Source organism: Arvicanthis niloticus, chromosome X, assembly GCF_011762505.2.
Source record: "Arvicanthis niloticus isolate mArvNil1 chromosome X, mArvNil1.pat.X, whole genome shotgun sequence".
Taxonomy (NCBI): domain Eukaryota; kingdom Metazoa; phylum Chordata; class Mammalia; order Rodentia; family Muridae; genus Arvicanthis; species Arvicanthis niloticus.
In genome coordinates this window covers 18,856,716-18,878,423 of record NC_047679.1, presented here as the reverse complement: position 1 = coordinate 18,878,423, position 21,708 = coordinate 18,856,716, and the positions used below count along the sequence as shown (strand labels likewise).

General features: G+C 39.3%; 1 protein-coding gene across 3 annotated transcripts in view; it reads right to left on the bottom strand.

Moving 5' to 3' along the window:
* The window catches only part of Wwc3 (WWC family member 3), a 106,764-nt gene that overhangs the window by 58,664 nt on the left and 26,392 nt on the right, over positions 1 to 21,708 (bottom strand). For all 3 annotated transcript variants that reach the window (XM_076918716.1, XM_076918717.1, XM_034485673.2), the window contains exons 2-3: positions 9,705 to 9,814; positions 6,212 to 6,415 (exon numbers count right to left, since the gene is read on the bottom strand). In XM_076918716.1, the coding sequence (XP_076774831.1) occupies positions 6,212 to 6,415; positions 9,705 to 9,814 (314 nt within the window). The remainder of the gene's footprint in view (positions 1 to 6,211; positions 6,416 to 9,704; positions 9,815 to 21,708) is intronic.

Below are 21,708 nucleotides of genomic sequence, written 5' to 3'. Positions count from 1 at the left end.
ACCTGACCAAAGAATCCAGGATGAATCAGCATGTTCTCACCGGAGATAAGACTGCCTCTTTCCCAGGCACCCAGAGACACTTGTGGCAGCTCAGCTCATTCTTGGAACCATGATAATAAAGTTACATTCCTGCTGCTAGATGGGACAAGTCGCAGTCCTCAGACCACCACCAGACCTCAACTCGGGAATTACCCGAGAGACTTTAAAGGAACAAACAATAAAAGCATCTAACTCCATCCTTAGATAATGAACAGGCAGTAGCAGATAAAGGCCCTCTTCAGGAGACTTGTCCACATGGTTGACAACTGCTGATTTAGGCTGAGGAAATTTTTCCATAAAGAGAGAAATACAATTTGTTTGTTTGGCTATTTGGGCAATATAGTCTGTCTCAAATACCTGATTCTGCTGTTTAACTGCCATAGACATTAAGGGAGTGAATGGTCATGGCTCAGTGCCAAGAAAATGTTTTTGCAAACACCTGCATTGATAGAATTTAGCCTGCAGGGCTAACATAGTTTACAGACCTGTAGCTCAGAGTACAATTCTACCTCAGGCAAAAATTTCTTCCAAAGGCTCCTGCAAATGGTCACATAGTTCATCTGAATTCATGCAGAGGCTAGAGTTTCACAAGAATGAGGGAGTAACTACAGGAAAAATTGCTGAGATAAAGAATGCATTAATCAGTAAAAGGAAGGCAAACAGAGGAATATGTTGCAATGAAACACGTAGGAGAGAATTCTGCAAAATGGACCAGTAGGAAAACTAGAGGAATGTCCACTGTAGAACTACTTCATCTCCAGTGATATACAAAGCACAAAATAGGACTGTATACCAGGCAGTGAGCCCAGGTCCTCAGAGACATGAAGGAGGGCTGCGATCTCTGTTCCTGGAGACATGTTTTCTCTATACGGCAGAGCATGTGGGTCTGTTTTAGTCAGCAACAAAAAAAGGTCAAGGCTTGGATATTCTTAGATACCAGATGGCCCAATATTGACACAAAATCTTTCTTTCCAATGAATAAAGCTTCATTCTGGTGATTCTATATAGCTCAGGGGTAAATGTGTGAAGGGTGTGGACAAAATGCACTTCCGCTCCTCCAATCCTCTCCACACCCTTCTGTTCCAGCATTAGAAATGGCTGTTCTAGTTTGTTTCTATGTTTATCACTGTTGCCTCATTTTCCTGACAATCAGCCATTAAGGATAAATTGTGTCCCCAGCATTTAGTTCATACTAACAGCAGGCACTAAATATCTGTGCAAAAAAAAAAAAAAATGAATGGTTTAATGATCCTGTGTGGGACACAAGAGAGTCAAGAAACAGAAAGTACTTTCCATTGTCGTTGTCCCATGTATTTTGCATAATTTCTAGACACCTTATTAATTTATAGTCAGTCAGTTTTAGATAACTTGAAAATGGAGGAGTGCCAAATGTGTTTCAAAATTGCAACCAGCACTTCTGAGATGCCTCTTCTTTGTTTAAGAAACAGTACAGAGAATTGAAGACCACAAACACATATGGGTTCCAATTTAAGTTCTATCATCTCCTGGGTACATAACCTTAAAGAAATTGTTTAGTCTTTGTTTCATACTCTCTTTCCTTCCCATCTCCTCTCCTCTGTCTCTGTCTCTCTCTGTCTCTCTGTCTCTGTGTGTGTGTGTGTGTGTCTAACCCCGCCCCCTTGAGGTTTGTTCTTGTGTGTATATGTGCTTGTTCATCTGTGTGCCAGAATAGATGTGTATGCTGGTATGCATGCAAGTGTCGATCAAAGACTCAGATTGTTTCTTAAGCAGCACCTTTTTGAGACAGGATTTCTCACTGGCTTGGAACTTGCCAAGTAGGTTAGGCTGGCTGATTCCCTGGGGGATCCACCTGTCTCTACCTCCCTTGGGGCTAGTATTAGAAGCATGTGCTACCACACCCAGCTTTTTGCATGGTTTCTGGAGATTGAACTCAGGTCTTCATGTTTACAAGGCAAGCACTTTAATGACTAAACTATCTCCCCAGCTTTATATTCTATTTCATTAGAGAACAATGAAGATCATATCTTGTGATTATGATTGGCAATCATACTAACATATTCAAAACACTAGCTTATTAAATACTGTTTTGCTTTTGCTTCAAGTTATTTTAATGGAGAAAGTTAATTAATAGGAAGCAAATCTAGATAGACAGTGCTCACTCAGTTCCCAGTACCACAGCAAGGAACTTGCTACCTCCTTGCTTGAATTGACCAGTTGGCTTACAGAGAGATCCAGTGTAGCTGGTTGGAGCCAGATGTGCTATGGATCCAGCCAGAAGAAGCTCCTAACTTGGTACCAGGCTCTCTGTTGTGGCCATATAAGACATCTGTTAGATTACAGACATTTAAGCCAACAGGACTCTACTGAACTTTACCCTGTAGCTAGAAAGAATTCAGTTGAGTCATGACTAGCAGGGTTTTCCTCATTGTAATCAGTAGCTCACGTTAAACAGAACACTGAAAAGGCCTGGTGGAAACCCTAGGAACAGCAGCCACTTGATAAACCACTTGGATTAACTCCTAGATTCCATTCATAGCTGACTTTTTCCCTGGTGAGCTGATAGGCCCTAGGAAGCTCCACTGGCATCTCCAGCCCTTTCCTGAAAACAGACAGGTCCAACTCTGGCCTTCAAGACAGCCTACTCCTGGATCTACTGGGTCTAGAAGGTTACTTCTGGCAAGTCAGGTGATGGAACTTGTTGAACATGTCCTAACATCACTACACTCAGAGTCATAAGGTACTTCTGGTGACACAGAAATCTCTTCAAAAACAATATCTTGAGTCTTTATAACTGGAGGAAGAACTGTAATCGAGTATAATTATTTATTTGCCTAAATGTCAAAGGAATGAAAAGCCAATGGAAATATTTAAAAAAATGATCTTGCTAATGCCTCATTTCCACTGGACTTGAATAACCTTGCTTCATAGGCTCAGCACTACATTGAAGTGCGTCACTTACTCTTTCTCAAATCAAGTACTCTAAGGGTATCTGTATTTTCAATGTCACATACTGCTGAGTCTCCATGCTCAGGCCTAGCTAAACGAGTAGTTGCCAGGTCATAGCACATACTTTCCTTTGATTAAGTTTTCCTTTTCCAGTCATTGACAAGAAAGTTCTTTCAAGTTTTACTAACATACAATCCTTCTCCTTCCTTCTTTTAAAACAAAATTTGGTTTTAGATTTATTGATTTTGTTTATGTGTAATAAATATGTTATATTCTGTTCATTTGTATGTTGGTGTGCCACATGTGCCTAGTGTTGACAGAGGTTAAAAGAGGGTGTGAGATCCTCTGGAATTGGATTTACAGACAGTTGTGAGCCATCAGGTGGAAGCTGGGAACCAAACCCAGATCCTTTGCAAGAACAAGTGTTCTTGACTGCTGAGCCATATCTCCATACTATCTATTGCCTTCTAAAGTCTGAATTGGGATCCTTTCTTGGATACATAACTAAAACATGTAACCAATAAAGCACATACGCATTTCTGGAAAGAAATACAATACTAGGTAGGTCTAACAAAAAACAACCACCCAGCAACAAAACACTGCCAATATCCATGTCTTCTTTAGCTACAAATAGTGCTAATCTTATATGGATTAAACTTGTTTCTGCTAAGTAACTTTCTGGAAGATTAATAATTGTTAACTATATGACCACAGACCCAGGTATGAGCCAATGCTTCAGCTCAGTGTGACCTTGAGTCTCTATGTCTGTGACCTTTTGATACTATGAGACTACTACACAATGGGCCATAAAAAGACCATAGAATTATAAATCAGAAACTGGACAATTTTTAGAAGTCCCAGCAACTTACTTCTAAAGACCCCCATGCACCAAAATTCATTCACAAAAGAAAATGAAAAGAAATAGAAAAAAGCCCAGTGTACTATATTTTGAGGGATGGAGTCAAACAGAACTTAAAGAAGAATTTATAATTTGAAAGAGTATGTAAAAAAATAAGAATGTTTTAAATCACTAACTTATAGTTCTGCTTTAATAAAACTAGAAAAAAAGGGGGGGTGGGTAGCAAAATGGATTAGTGGGTAAGACACTCGATGCCAAGCCCAAGGACTTGAATTGGATTTCTGGAACTTACATGGTAGACTAACCAGCCAGTATAACTTGATCAGAAAAGTCTAGGTTCACTGAGGGACTGTATCTCAAAAAATAATATAGAGAGCAACTAATACAGATCTCTAGTCTTCATGTGAATTTGTACTTGCATGCAAGTACACATGCTTGATCGAGTGTGCACATGCACACACACACACACACACACACACACACAAAAGGGAAAAAAGACATACAATATTAATATCATGCATGAAGGAAGAGACCACCTACCTCACAGCCTGCCTACAAACATTTAAAAAAAATTGAAGACTTGACATCTCAAATGGCAGTCCAATTATCTTCCTATGAGCTGAATGTAGCTGGCTACTTGTATTTACACTTTTACTGGAACATAATTTAGTTTATTTAAATGCTGCCTCTAACTATTTTAATACAATAATAACATGGCCGAGTAGATGGCTCTGAGATGGCCAGCAAACTTTAACATATTTACTGCTGATACTTCACAGAAAAGACTGTTGACTTACAGATTGGATGAAGTAGATAAACTTTAGAAACAAATAAATACAAAAATTGACTCACAAAGAAACACAAACTTAAATATGCCTTTATCTAGTTGAAAATTTTCCACAAAGAACTTTATACCCCAGGACTTTTCTAGTGAATGGTATCATAGCAGTTAAAGTAGCATGGATACCAAATCCCTTCATGAACTCTTTCAGGGAGGGGAAAAAGGATATATGTTAATGCATTCTATGAATCCAGTATTTCCCTCCTACCAAAATTAGAGCACAGTCTTAAAAGAGAACTGTGGAAGCAGAAAGCCTCTATAGCTCAGTGCTGAGCTGACCTATCACTTTCTAGTGGAAAGTTCAAAAAATAAATGAGGAGGAACCAATATCATGTATGACCAAGAGATTAGATGACTTGAAAATAACACACCATTATACCTGAGTTGTCTGCATTCCCTCAAGAAGCAGAGCAATAGAAATATTTTTAAATTCCTGATTCAGAGGGAAACCCTTCCCCAGTATGCATAGCTTCTAAGCTTTTCACCTTCAGCAGTTGCAATAAAAAAGCACGAGGCATACAGCCCTCTGGCCTCAATTCCATTCTGACTTGCAATACAAAAAAGCTATGATTGTATCTTTAGTGGTCAAAGCTCTGTTACCAGAGTAAATACCTGGTAATAAAGCAGTGTCAGTATTAGATTGCCCACCCCCATGTCTCGACCAGACATAGGTAGGTATTGATAAAAGCAAAATCTAAATAGTATCTCTCTCTCTCTCTCTCTCTCTCTCTCTCTCTCTCTCTCTCTCTCTCTCTCTCTCTCTCCCTCCCTCCCTCCCTCCCTCCCTCCCTCCAAGGTCATTGCCACCAAAAACAAAGGTAACTAAGGTATCTGTATAGGCAATTCTTTAGAGAAGGGTCATGCATGTTCAAATAGGAACTGTTCATGTCGAAAAGAGGTTCTGGTTTCTGAAACTGAACCTGGATTCTTCTACATCTAGGTACCTACTAAGCACTAGTAAAGTGAGAGCCCACCTCTGGCAGCCTCTAAATGGAACCCTCCAAGGTTCCTTTTGAAATCAGCAAAGAAAAGCCTCTTATTTAAGGGTCAGAGATACCTGGGATAGACTCCCTCAGTGTTCTGACCAATGATATCCTAAAGCCCAGGAATAGCCTTTTCACAGTTAGAAGATGGACATAGCTACAGACTCCTGGATCTCCCCAGTCAGTACTCAGGAAGCTGCTCTGTGGTTTTCTCAAGAGATCATTTTCAGACAAGCAGTGCTAACTGCAGCCATTTCTAAGCAGAACCCTCCAAGTGAAACCTGGCAATCATGAAATGGGAGACTGTTTCACATTATAGCCTGAAATTGTATGGATGTTTACTTTTTACCATTCATACCTATCTTTCTTTCTTAGTCACCACCATGGTCCAGTATCTGGGTGCAACACAGACAACTTAATAAATATGGATTGCCTAATGGTATGTGACTGAGACTTTACAAAGCTGTTTTGCCCAAATACAACTGACTATATTCAGAGAACTCAGACAAGAGAGTGGCTTTAAAGAAACAGATGTTCATTGAAGGACACAAGTCAACTCACAGCTGGTATATGAGCGGCCATCATCTTCACACAACTTGTGCAGTTGTTGATATTCTTCCTGAGCTAACTCAAAGCGCTGTTGCTTGATCTGGTAGATTTCTTTCTTGGCATTGAGAGCCTCCTGGGCTACAATCAAATACTCCTTCAGCATGCGTTCTTGCTCTCGCCTCCACTGCTCTCTTGGATCTTCAATCTGGGTAAGCTCTGAAGTGGAAAAGGGAAAATCACAAGTGAGTTGAGTGTGAACGCTGCAGGTTGACTGACAGGTGTTTACGTGACTAGTTAATTACCTAATTACCAGAATGAACAATATGGAAGAGTCCACATCATGAACCTTTATAAAGAGTGGCCCACCTCCTACTAAGGTACCCATAGCTCAGACACGAAAATGCTACAGAGATGAAAGGGAAGGAAATACAAGAAAATAAGCATTGGAGATGGCCCTAAATGAGCTTAAAACTGTAAAGCTTAAGGGTATTTATAACATTCTTTCCAGAGACCTCTTTAACGTGAAATAATTTACACATGACTGTCCCCCAATACTGTTTTTGTATTCTCTCTTGATCTCTTTATCTCTTGACACTCACAACTGTAACATTCCCCACTTCTGCATTCTCATTCTGCAGACCCGGGGAGGACAAAGACATGTCTCCAACTCCAATCTTTTTCTCCAATTCCAGTCTGTGGAATTCCTGTTTCCTGACTTCAACTCCTTCTACACAGACTCAAAGTAATTGTAAGCTGGTCTCCAAAGCACAACTCAATTCTCATGCAATGGCCTTTCACTGTGCAAAGCAAGACCATGTCAGACAATACACAGCACACGTTGCTTCATCCTAAGCTTTCCTTTTTACTGTAAGTAGCACGATCTAGGCTCACCTGAGCTTAGCCACACTGGGAATCAACCTGACTCCTATCCTCAAAGAAATCCAGGTCTGAGTTTCCCCTCCCATAACATGCTAAGGGTTGTGAAGATTTGCTGGAATAGCATGGAGAGGAGGAGTCTTAAAATCACAATGTTAGCTGAAGAAATCCAGACCCAATAGGGCACATAGTGTTTGACCCCATGGATATGAAATGTCTAGAACAGGCAAAACCACAGGGATAAAAAGCAAATTGGTAATTACCAGAGACTGGGGGAAAGATGATTGCAGGGTGACTGCTTAAGGAGGTGAGTTTCCCTTTGGGTCAAATGAGAGTGTTTTGCAACTAGAGGTGGCTGCGCAAATGTACAAAACACTATTTGGCTGTTCACTTTAAAAATGGCTTCCTTTATGATATATGCATTTTACCTCAAAGGTATAGAAAGGTAAATTATATATTGTCTGTCACATGCACACACACATACACACAGAGGAAAGGAGAGAGGGAGAAAGGAAGGAAAGCAGGGAGGCAGGGAGGGAGGGAGACAGAGACAGACAAGAGAGTGACAGAGACAGAGACAGAGACTGAGGCAGAGACAGAGTAAATGTTCCAAACTAAGACCTCCTTGGAAATACTCTTCCCACCTACTTGACCTTATTCAGTCGTCACTGTCACCCCAGCCTCTCAGAAAGCTCTCCAAGCATTCTGTATGTCAATTAGGGAACTAAAAATGCAAGCTACCAGAAGTCAGGGCCCTATCCCAGAACCATAGTTCAGATACAGTTGGCTTAATGTGGGACATGGGCAGAGCTTTTTAATAACTGCCCAGATGTTCCTGATATTTATTCAGCTGTGAGACCCACTGTAACCAGCCAGGTGAACAGCATTATTCACAGCGAACCTTGTAGGCTGCCAATCTAGGATCTATTTCTTCCTTACTTCATCATCAGCCTGTACAGTTTCCATGTTAATACTTGATTCCTCAGATTTTGTGCTTTAAAGAATTGCAAAGTTGGATTCTCTAAAGATCTGTAGGGAAGGAGCTGGTATGACACCTGTTGTCCTCACCTACTCTTTCCTATGTGGTGGAACATGGTTTTATGGTAGCTGGAAACAAATCTTTTGTTTCTATTTGCTCATAAGTTTCATGTCCACTTTTGAGAGTATTAAACCCTTAAGAGTTGACAACTTGTTTCATTCTCCTGTGTCTTGAGGGCTGTAACACAATGGGAAGTATACAGGAATTCTAGAAATATGTGTTGTGACATAGTTAGTGAGGAGGAAAGAGAAGACAGCTCGGTTTATGAGAGAAGAGTGGCTGGAAAGGGTCCAGGGTCCACAGCAGCAGGCAGGCTTCCCAGGAAATCTTGATAGACCCACTGCTTTTGCCATCTGGTAAGCCTAAACATCCATGCCACCGGTCCCTGAGAAGGACAAAACCTAGTGATATAGCCACAGTGCCAATACCCATAGTCCAGGGGACCCAGAGAAGAAGAGAGTATGTATTCAAAACTTCCCCTTGGAACCTTAGCTAGAAAAACAAGTCTAGACAACCACCTTTCCTTGAACATCCACAGTCATGAGATGCTGGGCATGCTAAGAGCCAGTGAAAAGGCTACCTGTACTGTAGCTTCAGTCTCTCATCTTCTCTTCTGTCCTTTCCAATATGCAGTGTATCCACCTTAAAATTCCCTAATACTTAGATACTTGCCTGAAAGCAGCAGGGCCAGGGAAGTACTTATTCCCCTTCTTCAGTCATCATTGGCTAACCCTTGGAAATGCTGAAACTGCTCTAGTTTCAGTGTTCCACATCAGAAAGTCCACTATTCCAAGTTCTAAGACATAAAGATTCAGATCCAAGCAACTAAAAACTTTGTAGTCAGCCTCAAAGGCCCAGAGTAGGAAAGAACTTCAAAGTCACAGAGGTAAAGAACAACATGAGTGTACATCCATATGTAATAAACTGAAGCACAAGGGAAAGTCATGCTTCATGGCCCCAGGGACAATATGAGAATGACATCAGTACTAAGAGGAGCTAGAATGAAAATGCAAAGAGAGTCAGAAATGGAACCTTAACTATGATCTGATCAAAGAAGCCTAATGAAGAGGCAGAATATGAAAAGCAAGAGCTAGAGAACAGATCTTGAATGTGGTACAGCTTCTGGGTACTAGATTCTATATCTCACCCCTACTCACATTAGACATATGCTTATTCTGTATCAAAGAGCCATCTTAAGCACTATAGGATGTTGAGAAGCACCCCTAGTTTCCACCCACAACATGCTAAAAGCACCTCTCACAGGCAATATCTCCAGACATTGCCTCTGGGGGGAGGACAATCACAGCAGCTTCTAAGAATATGTAGGCTCTAATTTGCAGTCAACATAATATGTTTTTTCTGTTTCCTGGATGCCTGGGGAATTTATTCCTTATAGAAAATAGCTTTGTGTATTCATTACTCAGCTAAGGAAAACAGAGTATACCATATTACAAAACCTCAATATTTCATTGGTCACCATGATCATTTATTTTGTTTTACAGAACAAGGGTTTAGCATTTTTGAGATTCTATGTGGAAAAAAAAAAGAAAACTCTCACATATAACAATGCAAATGTGGCAGTCTACTTACTATTTATGTGGTCCATATAATAAATTCCAATTTGTTTATCATATACAGTTTCCCATCCTAAAGGAAGTTCATCTCCAACACAATCAGCAAAGGTCAGTGGCTTTGTTATCCTGCAAAACAAAATTATGAAAACAAATTTTAAAAGTCAGGCCAGATTTCAGTAACTTTGTTGATATAAATTATTATTTAGTATAGAATTATAATTCATATTATCTGATTGATAGCTTTTGCCCAGTCTACTGGCTTGAAAATTAATTTACCAGGTCTAGTTAAGTAACGATCAATAATTATGTAAGTAAAAACACAATTAAAAGCCTCATACTATTGCAAAGCACACTTTAAAGACCAGTGAAAACAGATATTGACAATGACTAACCAAACAAGTAAGACAAGCATCTTCTTCCACAGTGTGATTAATGAGGCCATGGCAATGGAATGTAACTCTTCCAGAATAGGAGAGAACTAGGTTCTGTTCTCCCTCCCTGAGAAATGTCCTCCCTTACAACTTTCAGTTCCATGTAATACACGTGAACACTGCCTTAAGTCTTAAGTCTACGTACAAAGTACTCAAAATATTATCATCTACCCATTAATAAATAAAATATCAACCACTGCACAAAATTAAAAAGCCAAGAAACCTAACAATATAGTGAAATTACTTCTGAGTGCTTTCTTCATTCCTTGTACAGTAGGGTTCAAAAATTTCAAAGGGTCCTTTTTCTCTTTTCCTAGAGAAAAACAGCCAAAGCACAAGGCCTACAAATAATCTCTTCTTGAAGGAAATCTGAATAAGGGATTCTGGGCTTAGCAGGAGATAGAGAAAGTAAAGGGTGTACCATGGATTTTTTTTTAAATCAGAGACTCTTCCCTCCCCCACTCTCATGATCATGTTGATTGACAAGCCGGTTTGAGGACAGCAGCTGTTGTATAAAACAGGACACACCTATAATTGTCTGAGTCTGGGCAGCTATCTCTTTGGTTGTCTCTATAAATGCACACTGACTGGCATGCATGGGAATCTGACAATCTAAATTTCACAAGCTCAGGCCTCCCACTTCTTCTGTTCAAGTCCCTGGCTGCAGAAAACTGAAGACATCAAAACCATAGCTAGTCCCCATGAGATTTTCCCCAAACTGGTTTGACAACAAAGCTGTCTCCCCTCAGATAGTTGAAAAATTGATAAACACTATCAGAATACTGACTCCAATCTGCATTTAATCTACATTTTAAACATATGATTTCAAGAAGCTATGGTCATTGAAAAAACAAATATATGAAAGATAAAATAGGTTATAGACATCCTCCCCAGGAGGAAGAGAAGGAGCAGGAGCAGGAGGAAAGGAAGAACTACAGAGGAGACAAACCTACTACACATTTCCCTGCTTCATCCCACAGCACACATCTGGAACAGGATTTATTCCAGAGAAAATAGTGTGTTGGTATGCTTCCCATCTTAAGCCAGCAGTGACAGGATGCTGTGCATGATGGGAACAGATCACAGCAAAAATAATTCTGCTTTAATGCAAATTGTATCTTGAGTATATCATTGCCATCCCAGCATAGTACATATTCATATATAAGCCTAGAGAACCATGCCTAGAGTCAGGTATATCTGAAGTTTATTTACATATATGATATGATTTAATTAACACTTGCAAGTGGGAAACATATCTTTACAGGACTGCTGAGCTCCATCTACTTACTTCAGAACTGCTGGAAAATTATAAGATGCTATGTTTCCATTTTTTATAAAGAAAATCAAGTTGTTCTAATAACAACTCCATACTCTATGCTCCAGAAGAAAACTGAATAAAATCTACCATTTTGTTGAATTTCATTTTGGCAAGTCTCCTGATTCCACTTCCTTTCTGTGTCAAACATGAATTATTATAATCATGCACAGAATGAGTGCCTCAATGCAAGACAAGGAGGAGCTACATCTCTTGGAGTTCAGTTAATGTCAACAGCAAGGCCTCTACAATCACAGAAAATTTATGAAGTCCTTGAAGGTGGTCTCAGAATCCACAGCACCCACCACATTCTTCCAGACCACTGGTTTTGAGAAAAACCATAACCACATTCCAAAGATGCTTAGGCTACCTCATCATGTCTTTACTGTACCAATATCAAAAAAAAAAATGTTATTCTGCCAAAAAGGTGTTTGGGAAAACAATGCTTCAAGAATAAATATATCATGAGTTATGCAGCTTCAGAATCTGTTTGATCACATGAATGATGAGGATATTGCCTCTGGGCACTGTCTGAGATTTGAAAAGTAGAATTATTAGGATGATAGTTTCTGACTTTTCAAGGTGAGATTGGGGAACCATTCGTGACAGACCTTAGATTTCATTGGGAAGCAAACACACAGCACCAAATGCAAGGTACTAGGACATCCTGGACAAATGACATGATACTTTGTCTTGCCAGCTATCAACCCTAACTTGGCAGGGAGACAAGGATTCTCCCTCAAATGCAATGGCTCTCTACAAAAATGCACAACAGTGAACTCTGAGTATACCTTAGCAATAGTATACTTGCTAACATGTGTAAGACCCTGAATTCAATATTCAATCCCCAAGAAAACACACACACACACACACACACACACACACACAGTGTTCAGGCCCCTGGGCTAGTGTCCTACTCCTCCCCACAAAAAGCCCATAAACATTCTTTTTACTTCAACCCCTATACCTAAATAACTTCCGTTCTAGGTAGATTCTGTCTCCCTGATGCCCCCGACCACCACTTTGTCCCTGCAAAATCCATGCCCACTTCTGACTTTCTTAGGCCTGTGACTAAAGCTACTCCCCTCTCAAGACCTGAAAAGGTCAACTTCACCCCTCAAAAATTATTAGCAAGCATTTGTCCACTCCCAAACTCCTGCTTTGGAAGCAACTTTCATTTTTTTGATTCATTGGTCTAGAAGGCATGAAAATTGCCATAGGTACTCTAAGCTATATCTACTACATCTTCCACAGGCATAAGGCTAACTGTTTAGTAGCCTACTCAATCAGAGCCCAGCAGAGATCTTGTAAAGGAAGGCAGCCTTGCTTTCCTCTTACATCTCACTATATGACTTTCCAGCCATTGTGGGAAGAAAAAAAGCACAAAACTCTTCTCAGCACAAAGGCAGTGAAAACCAGGAAGAGCCAAGAGGGCTCACAGCAACTTGGCTTACATTTCGTTTAAAGATATGTTGTGATTGTGTTGTTTTATCAAAACAGAAAGATGGAAAAAACAAAACTGGCAATGCTGGCAGATGGCTTGTATGAACTTAATGCAGTTAAAACAAAAGTGGAAACTGCTCAGTATGTGGAAAGGCTAAACCTTTAAATAACATCCGTACCCAGCTGAATCCTAAAAGAAAAGGACAGATTTAATGGAACTGAACAAAAAGAAGTATGTCAAAGAGAACTCAAAACGATAAGACAGAAGTTGACCTTTTTACATCCTTTTCACTTCTGTACTAGACCCTTCCTTTCAACCTCCCCCAAGACCCTGAAGTCTTTCACCTTTCCCATATTTCCATACATACCATATAGAAGCAGGAAAAGAAAAAAGTAGAAGCAGAAACAGAGAGAAAACAGTGTAGCTCATTAACAAGGGAAAGGAGACAAAAACTAAAATGACAAAATTCACATCCTGAAATCTGAAGACACTCAATAAAATGCCAAAAACTCAAATGTCTCAGTATCTACAAGACCCTCTTATGTTACAGTATTATCTACTGACATATATGAAGACCATCATGAGGTGTTTCTGTTTGGTTATTTGGATGGCTTTGGGGTTTTGAGACAAGGTTTCCCTGGCTGCTTGAATTCACTCTGTAAATCAGAGTGGCCTCTAACTCACAGATGTTCGCTACCCTCTCTGTCTACTGAGTGCTGAGATTAAAGGCATTCACCACCACAGCCTGGCTGACCACCATGAGTTCATTTAGGCATAATTTTGTCTTTTATTTTGTTTCTTTATACTTAATTTTTAGTATATAAGCCTTTTTAATACTACCAAGCAGGTAGGATTTCCAACAATGTGATTACCCTATCACTAAGGGTAACCTTTTCTAAGTTGAAAATGTTATAAATTTTTAATATATTTACTTTTACTAGTCCCAGTGTTGAACACACAAGTAAAATATGCTACGAAATGGTGTATAGAAACATACATGTTCTATTTTACAACCCTTACCCATTTCCTACATCTTTTTTTTCTAAGAAACATGTTAACTAATAAAAGTCATTTACTTGATTCTGGATGAATCAATGAAGGGGAGGAGTACAAAGTAAGCCATGGTGGCAAATGCCTATAATCCCAGCACTGGGGAGACTAAAGCAAGGGTTTGAGGCCAGGCTGAGGTATGTAGTAAGTCCCTATCTGGGAAAATGAACTAAGAGCACATCAATTGTTTATCTAATACCAAATGGTCAGCCCTGAAAAGATATACATATAAGTAACATTATATGGACTGAGCAGGTTGCATTTTATTTTTAGGAATAAATAAATGCATCATATAAGATACTAGAAAGAAAACTCCAACCCAAGGATATTAATTTAAAACCAATATAAAACACAGGAAATAATCTCACACTAACAAAATGAAAAGAAGAAAAGCACATGTGCACACACACACACACACACACACAACTACTATCACCACCACCACCACCACCACCACCACCACCACCACCACCAGCAGCAGCAGCAGCAGCAGCAGCAATAATAACAATTAAAGAAAAAGAGGACATGATGTAATTATATTATAATCTCAGAAAATACAAAGTATTAAACAAACAACAAAAAAGGCAAAACTACAAAGAAAAAGCACTTTTGTTCTATGGTTGGTATCTCTGCTGTGTTTCACTCAACCCTGGTAGGAATCCCTCACACTGACACTTCTGGCTGCCCTTTGCTCATGAGTAAAATCATGCTCTCTCATTGCTTTTCACCACTCCCACCCACCTCCCCAGGTCAGACAGATCCGAATGTTTAAAATGGAGATAAGTGGGCTTGTTTGCAAGGGAGGCACTCAGGCGGGCCCCAAGTAGAACATTCTGGAATCATCAAGACTAGTAGATTAGCTGGTTGGGGCAGTTTCTCAGCTCTAGTCCTGGAATCCTTTCTAATCTATGGAAAAAGATTAGATAGTGCTCTTTGAGCAAATAAATAAGCAATTCAATTTTGTCTTCTTACAAAAACATGGTTAAGGCTTTAACTTTGAAGAACTATTTTCCCACTGAAAAAAGTTAAAAGCCTCCTATTTAACTACCCAGCAGGGCAATTGCTGATGTCTGGGTAAGGCCAGGAACAGGCAAAGTACATCAAATAGGAGTCACTTTGTCTGAGGAGAGGAGGAAGGGATCAAGTCTAGCAGACAGCACACTATTTCCCAAGGTTCCATCTTTACACACAGCCTATCCAGCCTCTTCTATTTTTACCTGCCCTGAAACCCACCAATTCCACCCCACAGTTTTCATACACAGATGAGGAGATAGTTATGTTTTTATTATAAAAAAATTTATAAAAATAGACTTAAATGTCTGACATAGTCATGATTACATGGTACATACAAATTTCTATTTTATCATTTTTACTTAAATTTGTAACATTTAACTCTAAGTCTCTCTAGAAACTGTACATGCTAACCTAGCACTATAGCATAGGGATTCTGCCTCCATTGTCAATAAATTATTTGTAAACATTACTTGAAAATAAGTGAATAGCTCAAGCTCCTTGAAAACAAATATTTCATTTACAGTGCCTTTGATCTTGTCCAGGACACGGTATAAAATAGGTTATTCAGAGTTAGCTAGATGGCTCAGCAGGTAAAGGCCCTTTCTAAAGCTACTGATCTGAGTTTAATCCACAGAACCTATATGTTACAATTAGAGAACCAACTGTTATAAGTTGTTCTCTGACTTTTACCCATGCACAGTGCTATGCATGCACATTGAGCACTCACATATTCGTGCACAGACACACAGAAAGAAAGAATGAAAAATGAAATGAAAATAGGTGCTCAACAATGCTTGCTAAATAAATAACTTGTATTTGTACAAACCTTTCAGTCAAGGGATTAATGTAATTTATCCAAGCTCTGTCCAACTAGTAATATCTGTATTAAGTCCAGATTTTCAATAGCATAAATATCCATGAGAATCATTCACTTTAGAAAACAATTCAGCAATTTATCAAAGAGTTAAGCATATATTTAATACTATTTGACCCAGCACACCTCTTTGAGGTAGATATACATAGAAAATGAAAATATCTATCTGCACACACACAAAAATCTTATACTCCAATGTTCAAAGCAAAAACTTATTTTTAATAGCACAAAGATGGAAATAAGTAACAGACTTCAACTGATGAGTAAATAAAACACAATCTATCTATATAGTGGAGTAATATTGGGCTTGAAGAAGTTTTTCTACCCTATTTAAATTCAGTACACAAAACTAGACAGTAAAATCTAAAGGTTAGCAAGAAAACACTCATAATACAGAAGCCCTAGATTCACATGTTAGCTTTCTCCCCTCCCCAATTTTTCCTACCTCTTCACACAAATATCATACATACATATATACAATTTCATAAGCTGAATTTTCTAGTTGCATATTTATGTCTTTTAGTTCTCTTCACATTACTTTCTGAGATCTGAAATCTTTCATTCTGTGTAGCAGACCCAATTTATTCACCAGGCTTCTATAGTTAAAGCATGCCCCAATGGTCTACTGTTTATAATAAATAATGGACATGCACTCATATTAGACACTTGTTACATATTGCCAAAGAGCTTAGCCACCACCTTAGGCTCCTGCCAGCCAAAGAAGTAAGGTCTGTCACCACCCTCTGGAGATATTTTTAATACATGTACTCCAGAGCTCAGAATAAGCCCATCTGGCCTGAGTGTGCTTTACCCTAAGAGAACAGGCAGAAAGGCCCAACAGTGGCATGAGCTGAACAGCATTTTCAGAATGTGGGAAAGGTAGAAGAATGCACTACAAACTGAAAACAGACAAATCATTTTTTCTCCTGAACCACCTCCTAGAGATCTTGCCATGGCAGATTCTCCTCTGAGAAAATCACATGTTTTGGCCTCCACAGAGGGACTATGTCCTGCTGGCTGTTCTTAAAGAGCAGGACAGTATGAACTGAGAGAGTGGTGGAAGCCCAGACTCTAATTTCTTTTTGCATTGTCTGTCACATCCTGCTATGCTTGTCTAAATGCCAGCTCAAAAAGGGCTGGGTACTCTTGTGAATTAAAACTTCAGTGAGTCAGTCCACTTTGCCCTGAGCCTCAGTTTCCTAATACCTTCTCCTTCCCCAGTATGAGACACTGAACCTACAGCCTAAAACCTTCCAGGCAAAGGCAAATACACTGCTACTCAGCTATATACCCAGCCCATGTTTCTTAATATTTACACTGAGGATAACCAGATGAACCTCAGGGGTCATGTTGGCTAACTGTGGCCTCCTTGGCGGCAGTGTGGAGACCAGCAGGCACTTAGTCCCCTTCCAGCCATCACATTGCACATGCTTCAGACTGAGTTGTTTGCTTTTTGCTACAACCAAATGGTAGTTTCAGATAGTCAAGTTTCCTCTCTTACAGTTCATAAAGGCTGTTTGGCCCATTGTTCTCTGACCTTTCTCAGGTCTGAAGGCACCTAACATAGTTACAGAGGTCTGCTTCACATTTCTAAGCATGTCCAGCCATTTGACATTGCAATTGTCATGTAAAAAGTTCAAGCTTATAAACAGTGCAAATTACAAAACAGAATAACTAGAACATAAAAGTCTCATAAGGTTTTGATTTTGCATTGGATCACATTCAGAGCTACCTTCAGTCACATGTAGCCTACAAAGCCACAGACTGCATGGACATACCTAAACTGGCAGTGGGGAAACTGTTGCCTTGCCTTTTCTAAGTCCTGGGGGTGTAGCTTGTAACCCCCCCATTCCTCCTATTTTCAAAAAAAAAAAAATACTGCTGGGAAGGTCAACTCTTTTGCTGTTTTTTTTTGTTTTTTTTTTTTTGTTTTTTTTTTTTTGTTTTTTGTTTTGCTTTTTCTATTCTATTTAGATAAACCTTTGTTATGACATGGGGCCCACCACAATAATCTTCCCATCAAAATATCCCTAAGTCACATTTGTAAAGTCTCTTTGGCCACATAAACAATTTACTCACAGGTTACAGGTATCTGGACACAGATGGCTTTGCAGCTATTGCTCTGCCCACTACAAGGAACAGCTATTGCTCTGCCCACTACAAGGAAACAACTAGAAGGCAGCAGGGCCCTGAGAGAATGAGCCTAGAAGCTTATACTCTCCTTCCCAGCCACGTTGGGCCCAAGGGACTAACCCAGTCCACATTAATCATCAAATTACAGAAAAGTAGAGGCCAGTAGTAGGAAGTATGAGTAGAGAGCACACATTTCTGTACACATTTCTGTTATCAGGAGGCCAGAGTAATCCTTTGCCCTTGAACTACACTTTCCACTCTCCTGGAACAAAGTGATCTTTATATTTCCAATGCATGCTTGTTTTTAATATGCTATTCAAAGAGGATACCATTAATCTCAATTTCAGAGCCAACCAATCCTCAAGAAATTATAATGACTTCCTTCACCTTTTCTAAGATGCCTGGCTCCCAGTATATTCGAAGTCCACCGGAACTTGGACACAGTTTGTTTGTGGTTACTTACGTGCTGAATTCAACTCTGTGTGCTGTTCTGGTTGTTTCTCCAAACTTTTGGCTGCATGACATTTATACCCCAGAGCCAAGCTTCTCACTCAGTAGCAAGCAACAGATTCCCGGGGATGTTGCTTGCCCCAAAAATGAAGCTGCAAGGGTTCTTTAAAAAAAGATTCTTTGGATATCTGCTAAATTTGTATTACATTTATTCATTGTGTGTTTGTGCACAAAAGTACATGGGCATGCATCTCCAACAGCAAATGCATAGAGGTCAGAGAACACCTTATACTAGTTCTCCCCTAGTATACTAGTAGTATACTAGTACTCAGTTCATCAGACTAAATGTCAAATACTCTTACCTGCTGAGGCATCTTGACATCCCTTCTGCCGAAGTTTAAAATAGTAGGTACCATGTCACAAACCTGCCATGTTAGTTCTGAAAAGCCATTTGGATTACTTGTTTAAATGCATTTTTAGCCTCAAATATTCATTAGAATATGTATAAAAATGGAACTGGCATTAATTATCAAGTCCCAACTCTAGAATTTAGTGTGAAGAGTAGTAGTACTCAGAATGCAGTCTAACTATTACAACTGACATGTGATGCCTTAATGAAATATGAAGGTCCTAGTCACTGACAGATCCTTAGAACTAATCATTCCTAAATAAAAATTGTGATTCCTGAATAAGAAAATAAAGACTTATTGAGGATAAGAATTTTTTAGAGTAAGCACTGGCTAATCCTTTCATTGTCACTAACACAAAACTGTCAAGGTAGATGGATAAACTCATGGGCTACTCAGAAAAACAAATGATTCCTGGATATTCCCTCAAGGTAAAGAGCTGTACACAACTTTCATAAACAGAAATAGTTCTGTAAAAGCAAATAATAAAAGAGAATTGAATGTACCCCAAGCAATTCACAAGTATATTTGCAAGAGCCCACCCCCCAAGCCTAAATGGTTTCTGACAAACAAAAGGGACATCACCAGATCTATATTGCTGCTTTGGTGGCCACAAGCTGTAACAATTATTTATAGCCTTCAAGTAGGTATGTCTTTCTAAGACTCCTCTAAATGACATATCTCTTCCAGAAGCACAACTTCCTATCAGGTATGTATGTTTTGCTGCACCTCTACCTGCAAAGCCACACACTGTCACACTGGTTTTGTGACTGAACTTTAATTGAGAAAATGTGAAGTTAACTCATATATATTGCTTCTGATCTTTCCCCATAAGCTTCTGGCAGTATCCCCATGCCATCTCACTTCCCTATTCTGTTGTGCAAAAGCAAAGGAGTAGGTAGATGGCAGCACAAAGTTTTGGGGCACAATTTTGCTCAGTGCAGCAATGTGGTCACAACCCACTTGCCTAAGTTTGAAGGTCAGTGTTACTAATAGCCCTGCAGCACTATCACTCATGTCACAAAATCCCATTAAGCGTGCCATGCGCTTTTTAAAACAGGTAATAAAATGGGACTGTTCTATCAATTGAGCCAATATTTAAAGGATGTATCTGAGTACTTGTTACTCAAAATAATGGAAAAGAAATTGTGGTATGTGTTTCTTGGATCTATAGAAAGGCTACATTTCACAGCCTCTCTTGCTTGGGTAGGGTTTTGTGGTTGAGCTTTAATTGAGGAAATGTGAAATATATATATATATATCTTCTGGCTTGTCCCATAAGCTTCTGGCTGTATCCCCATGCCATCTCTCTTCCCAGTTCTGTTGTTCAAAAGCAAAGGAGTAGGTAGAAGGCAAAGGCCCAAAAGATGGGTGAGCCACACCATGGAAGAAACTTAGGTCAATGAATGACTGTTCAATAGTTTGCTGGCTAACATACTTGAAGAGACAGACAAAGGAAGAAAGGCAGTTTGAATCTGTGAAAAGTCTATTTCATCTCATTTGATGATGCTCCTTTAGTGATTCACAAGATGCATAAGCAACTACAGAATTTTGTTCCCCTCCTGACCCAACATATACACTCTGGAGTTTTATAAGGAAAGGCTAAGAAAGATCAGTGTCTACATTTCTATTATGGTCATGTCAATTCTTACTTGTCAATGTAGGTATTACCTTCCCTATTAGTCCATGAGCTTCTTGAATGAAGGAATTCTGTTCCTTCAGACTCATCTAAGCTGGAGCCCCCAGCAAAACAATGAGGTGTTTAAACAATTAACCCAGTTGATTTCAGAAATCCAAACAATTGTATGAATATGGATAGACAGAAAACAGTCTTTTAGAAGACTCAAAAAAATTATCAGCAACTGAGATCATAACACCCAGATGATAAAACATATGGGACATCAGAGGCCAGAATCAGGTCTTTCTTGGACATTTCTGTTTTTAAGCTGATGTACTTTGTAGTGGAAAGAAAGGCTACCAGAGCCAGGTGAAATATCAGTGAAAACTTGCTGTATCTTTTTGTTCTGATTCTCTACTGTCTAAGCCAACTTCAGACACATTATATAGCTTCCTAAATGTAGTCTTGTCCATAAGAAAGGAAGTAGCAAGAGAAGACAATCTAGAGGCAAGATCTTGGCAAGATGTTTTATCATCCAGCAAAAAATAAACTGTCCTAAGACAAATCAGTAGAGGAGACATTTAGGAAAAGGTCCAAAGTTCCCAGGCTCAGCTCTCACAGCCATCTTATTCAACCAGTTCTTAAACATGTTCAGGCACTTGTGTAATGGAAGTGAGAAAATCTAAGACATGCCATCAATTAATGAGTGGCTGAATGTAAGGTCCCTCAATATATATTTTATTGACTCACAGGCATAGACAATGGCAATTCTCTAAAACTTCAAAAGGTGAACAACTATACAGTAATGTTGTTGAGCCCGGACAAATGACTCAATCTCCTATCTCAGTTCCTTCCTCTTTTCTAGGTGGGTGATGGAGCAGAAAGGTAGAAACCCATATCAAGGTTTCTGGAACTTACTTCATACACTATAAAGGTTTATTTTCATTCTGTGCTATTTTTTCCTGTAAAAACTAGAAGAATGTCATTATTATTCTGATTTAGTAGCATAATATTGTATGAGTGGAACATAGTTTAAAAGCAATCTGACCTCAGACCAACCTGCTAGTGTACCACCCAAAGGAAACCACACCCAGAGGAGGCCTGACCAATCCAATCACAGTCACCCAGCAGGAGCAAGGAAAAAGAATTTCTCTGCAAGGCCATCAAGCTCACATTCTGCAGATGACATAAAAAGGTTTTGTTCCTCTCCATGTATAAGCTGTAATGATATAAAAACTGAGGTGAAATAAAGGCAAAATTCAGCCTAGTTAGTAAAATGATTTC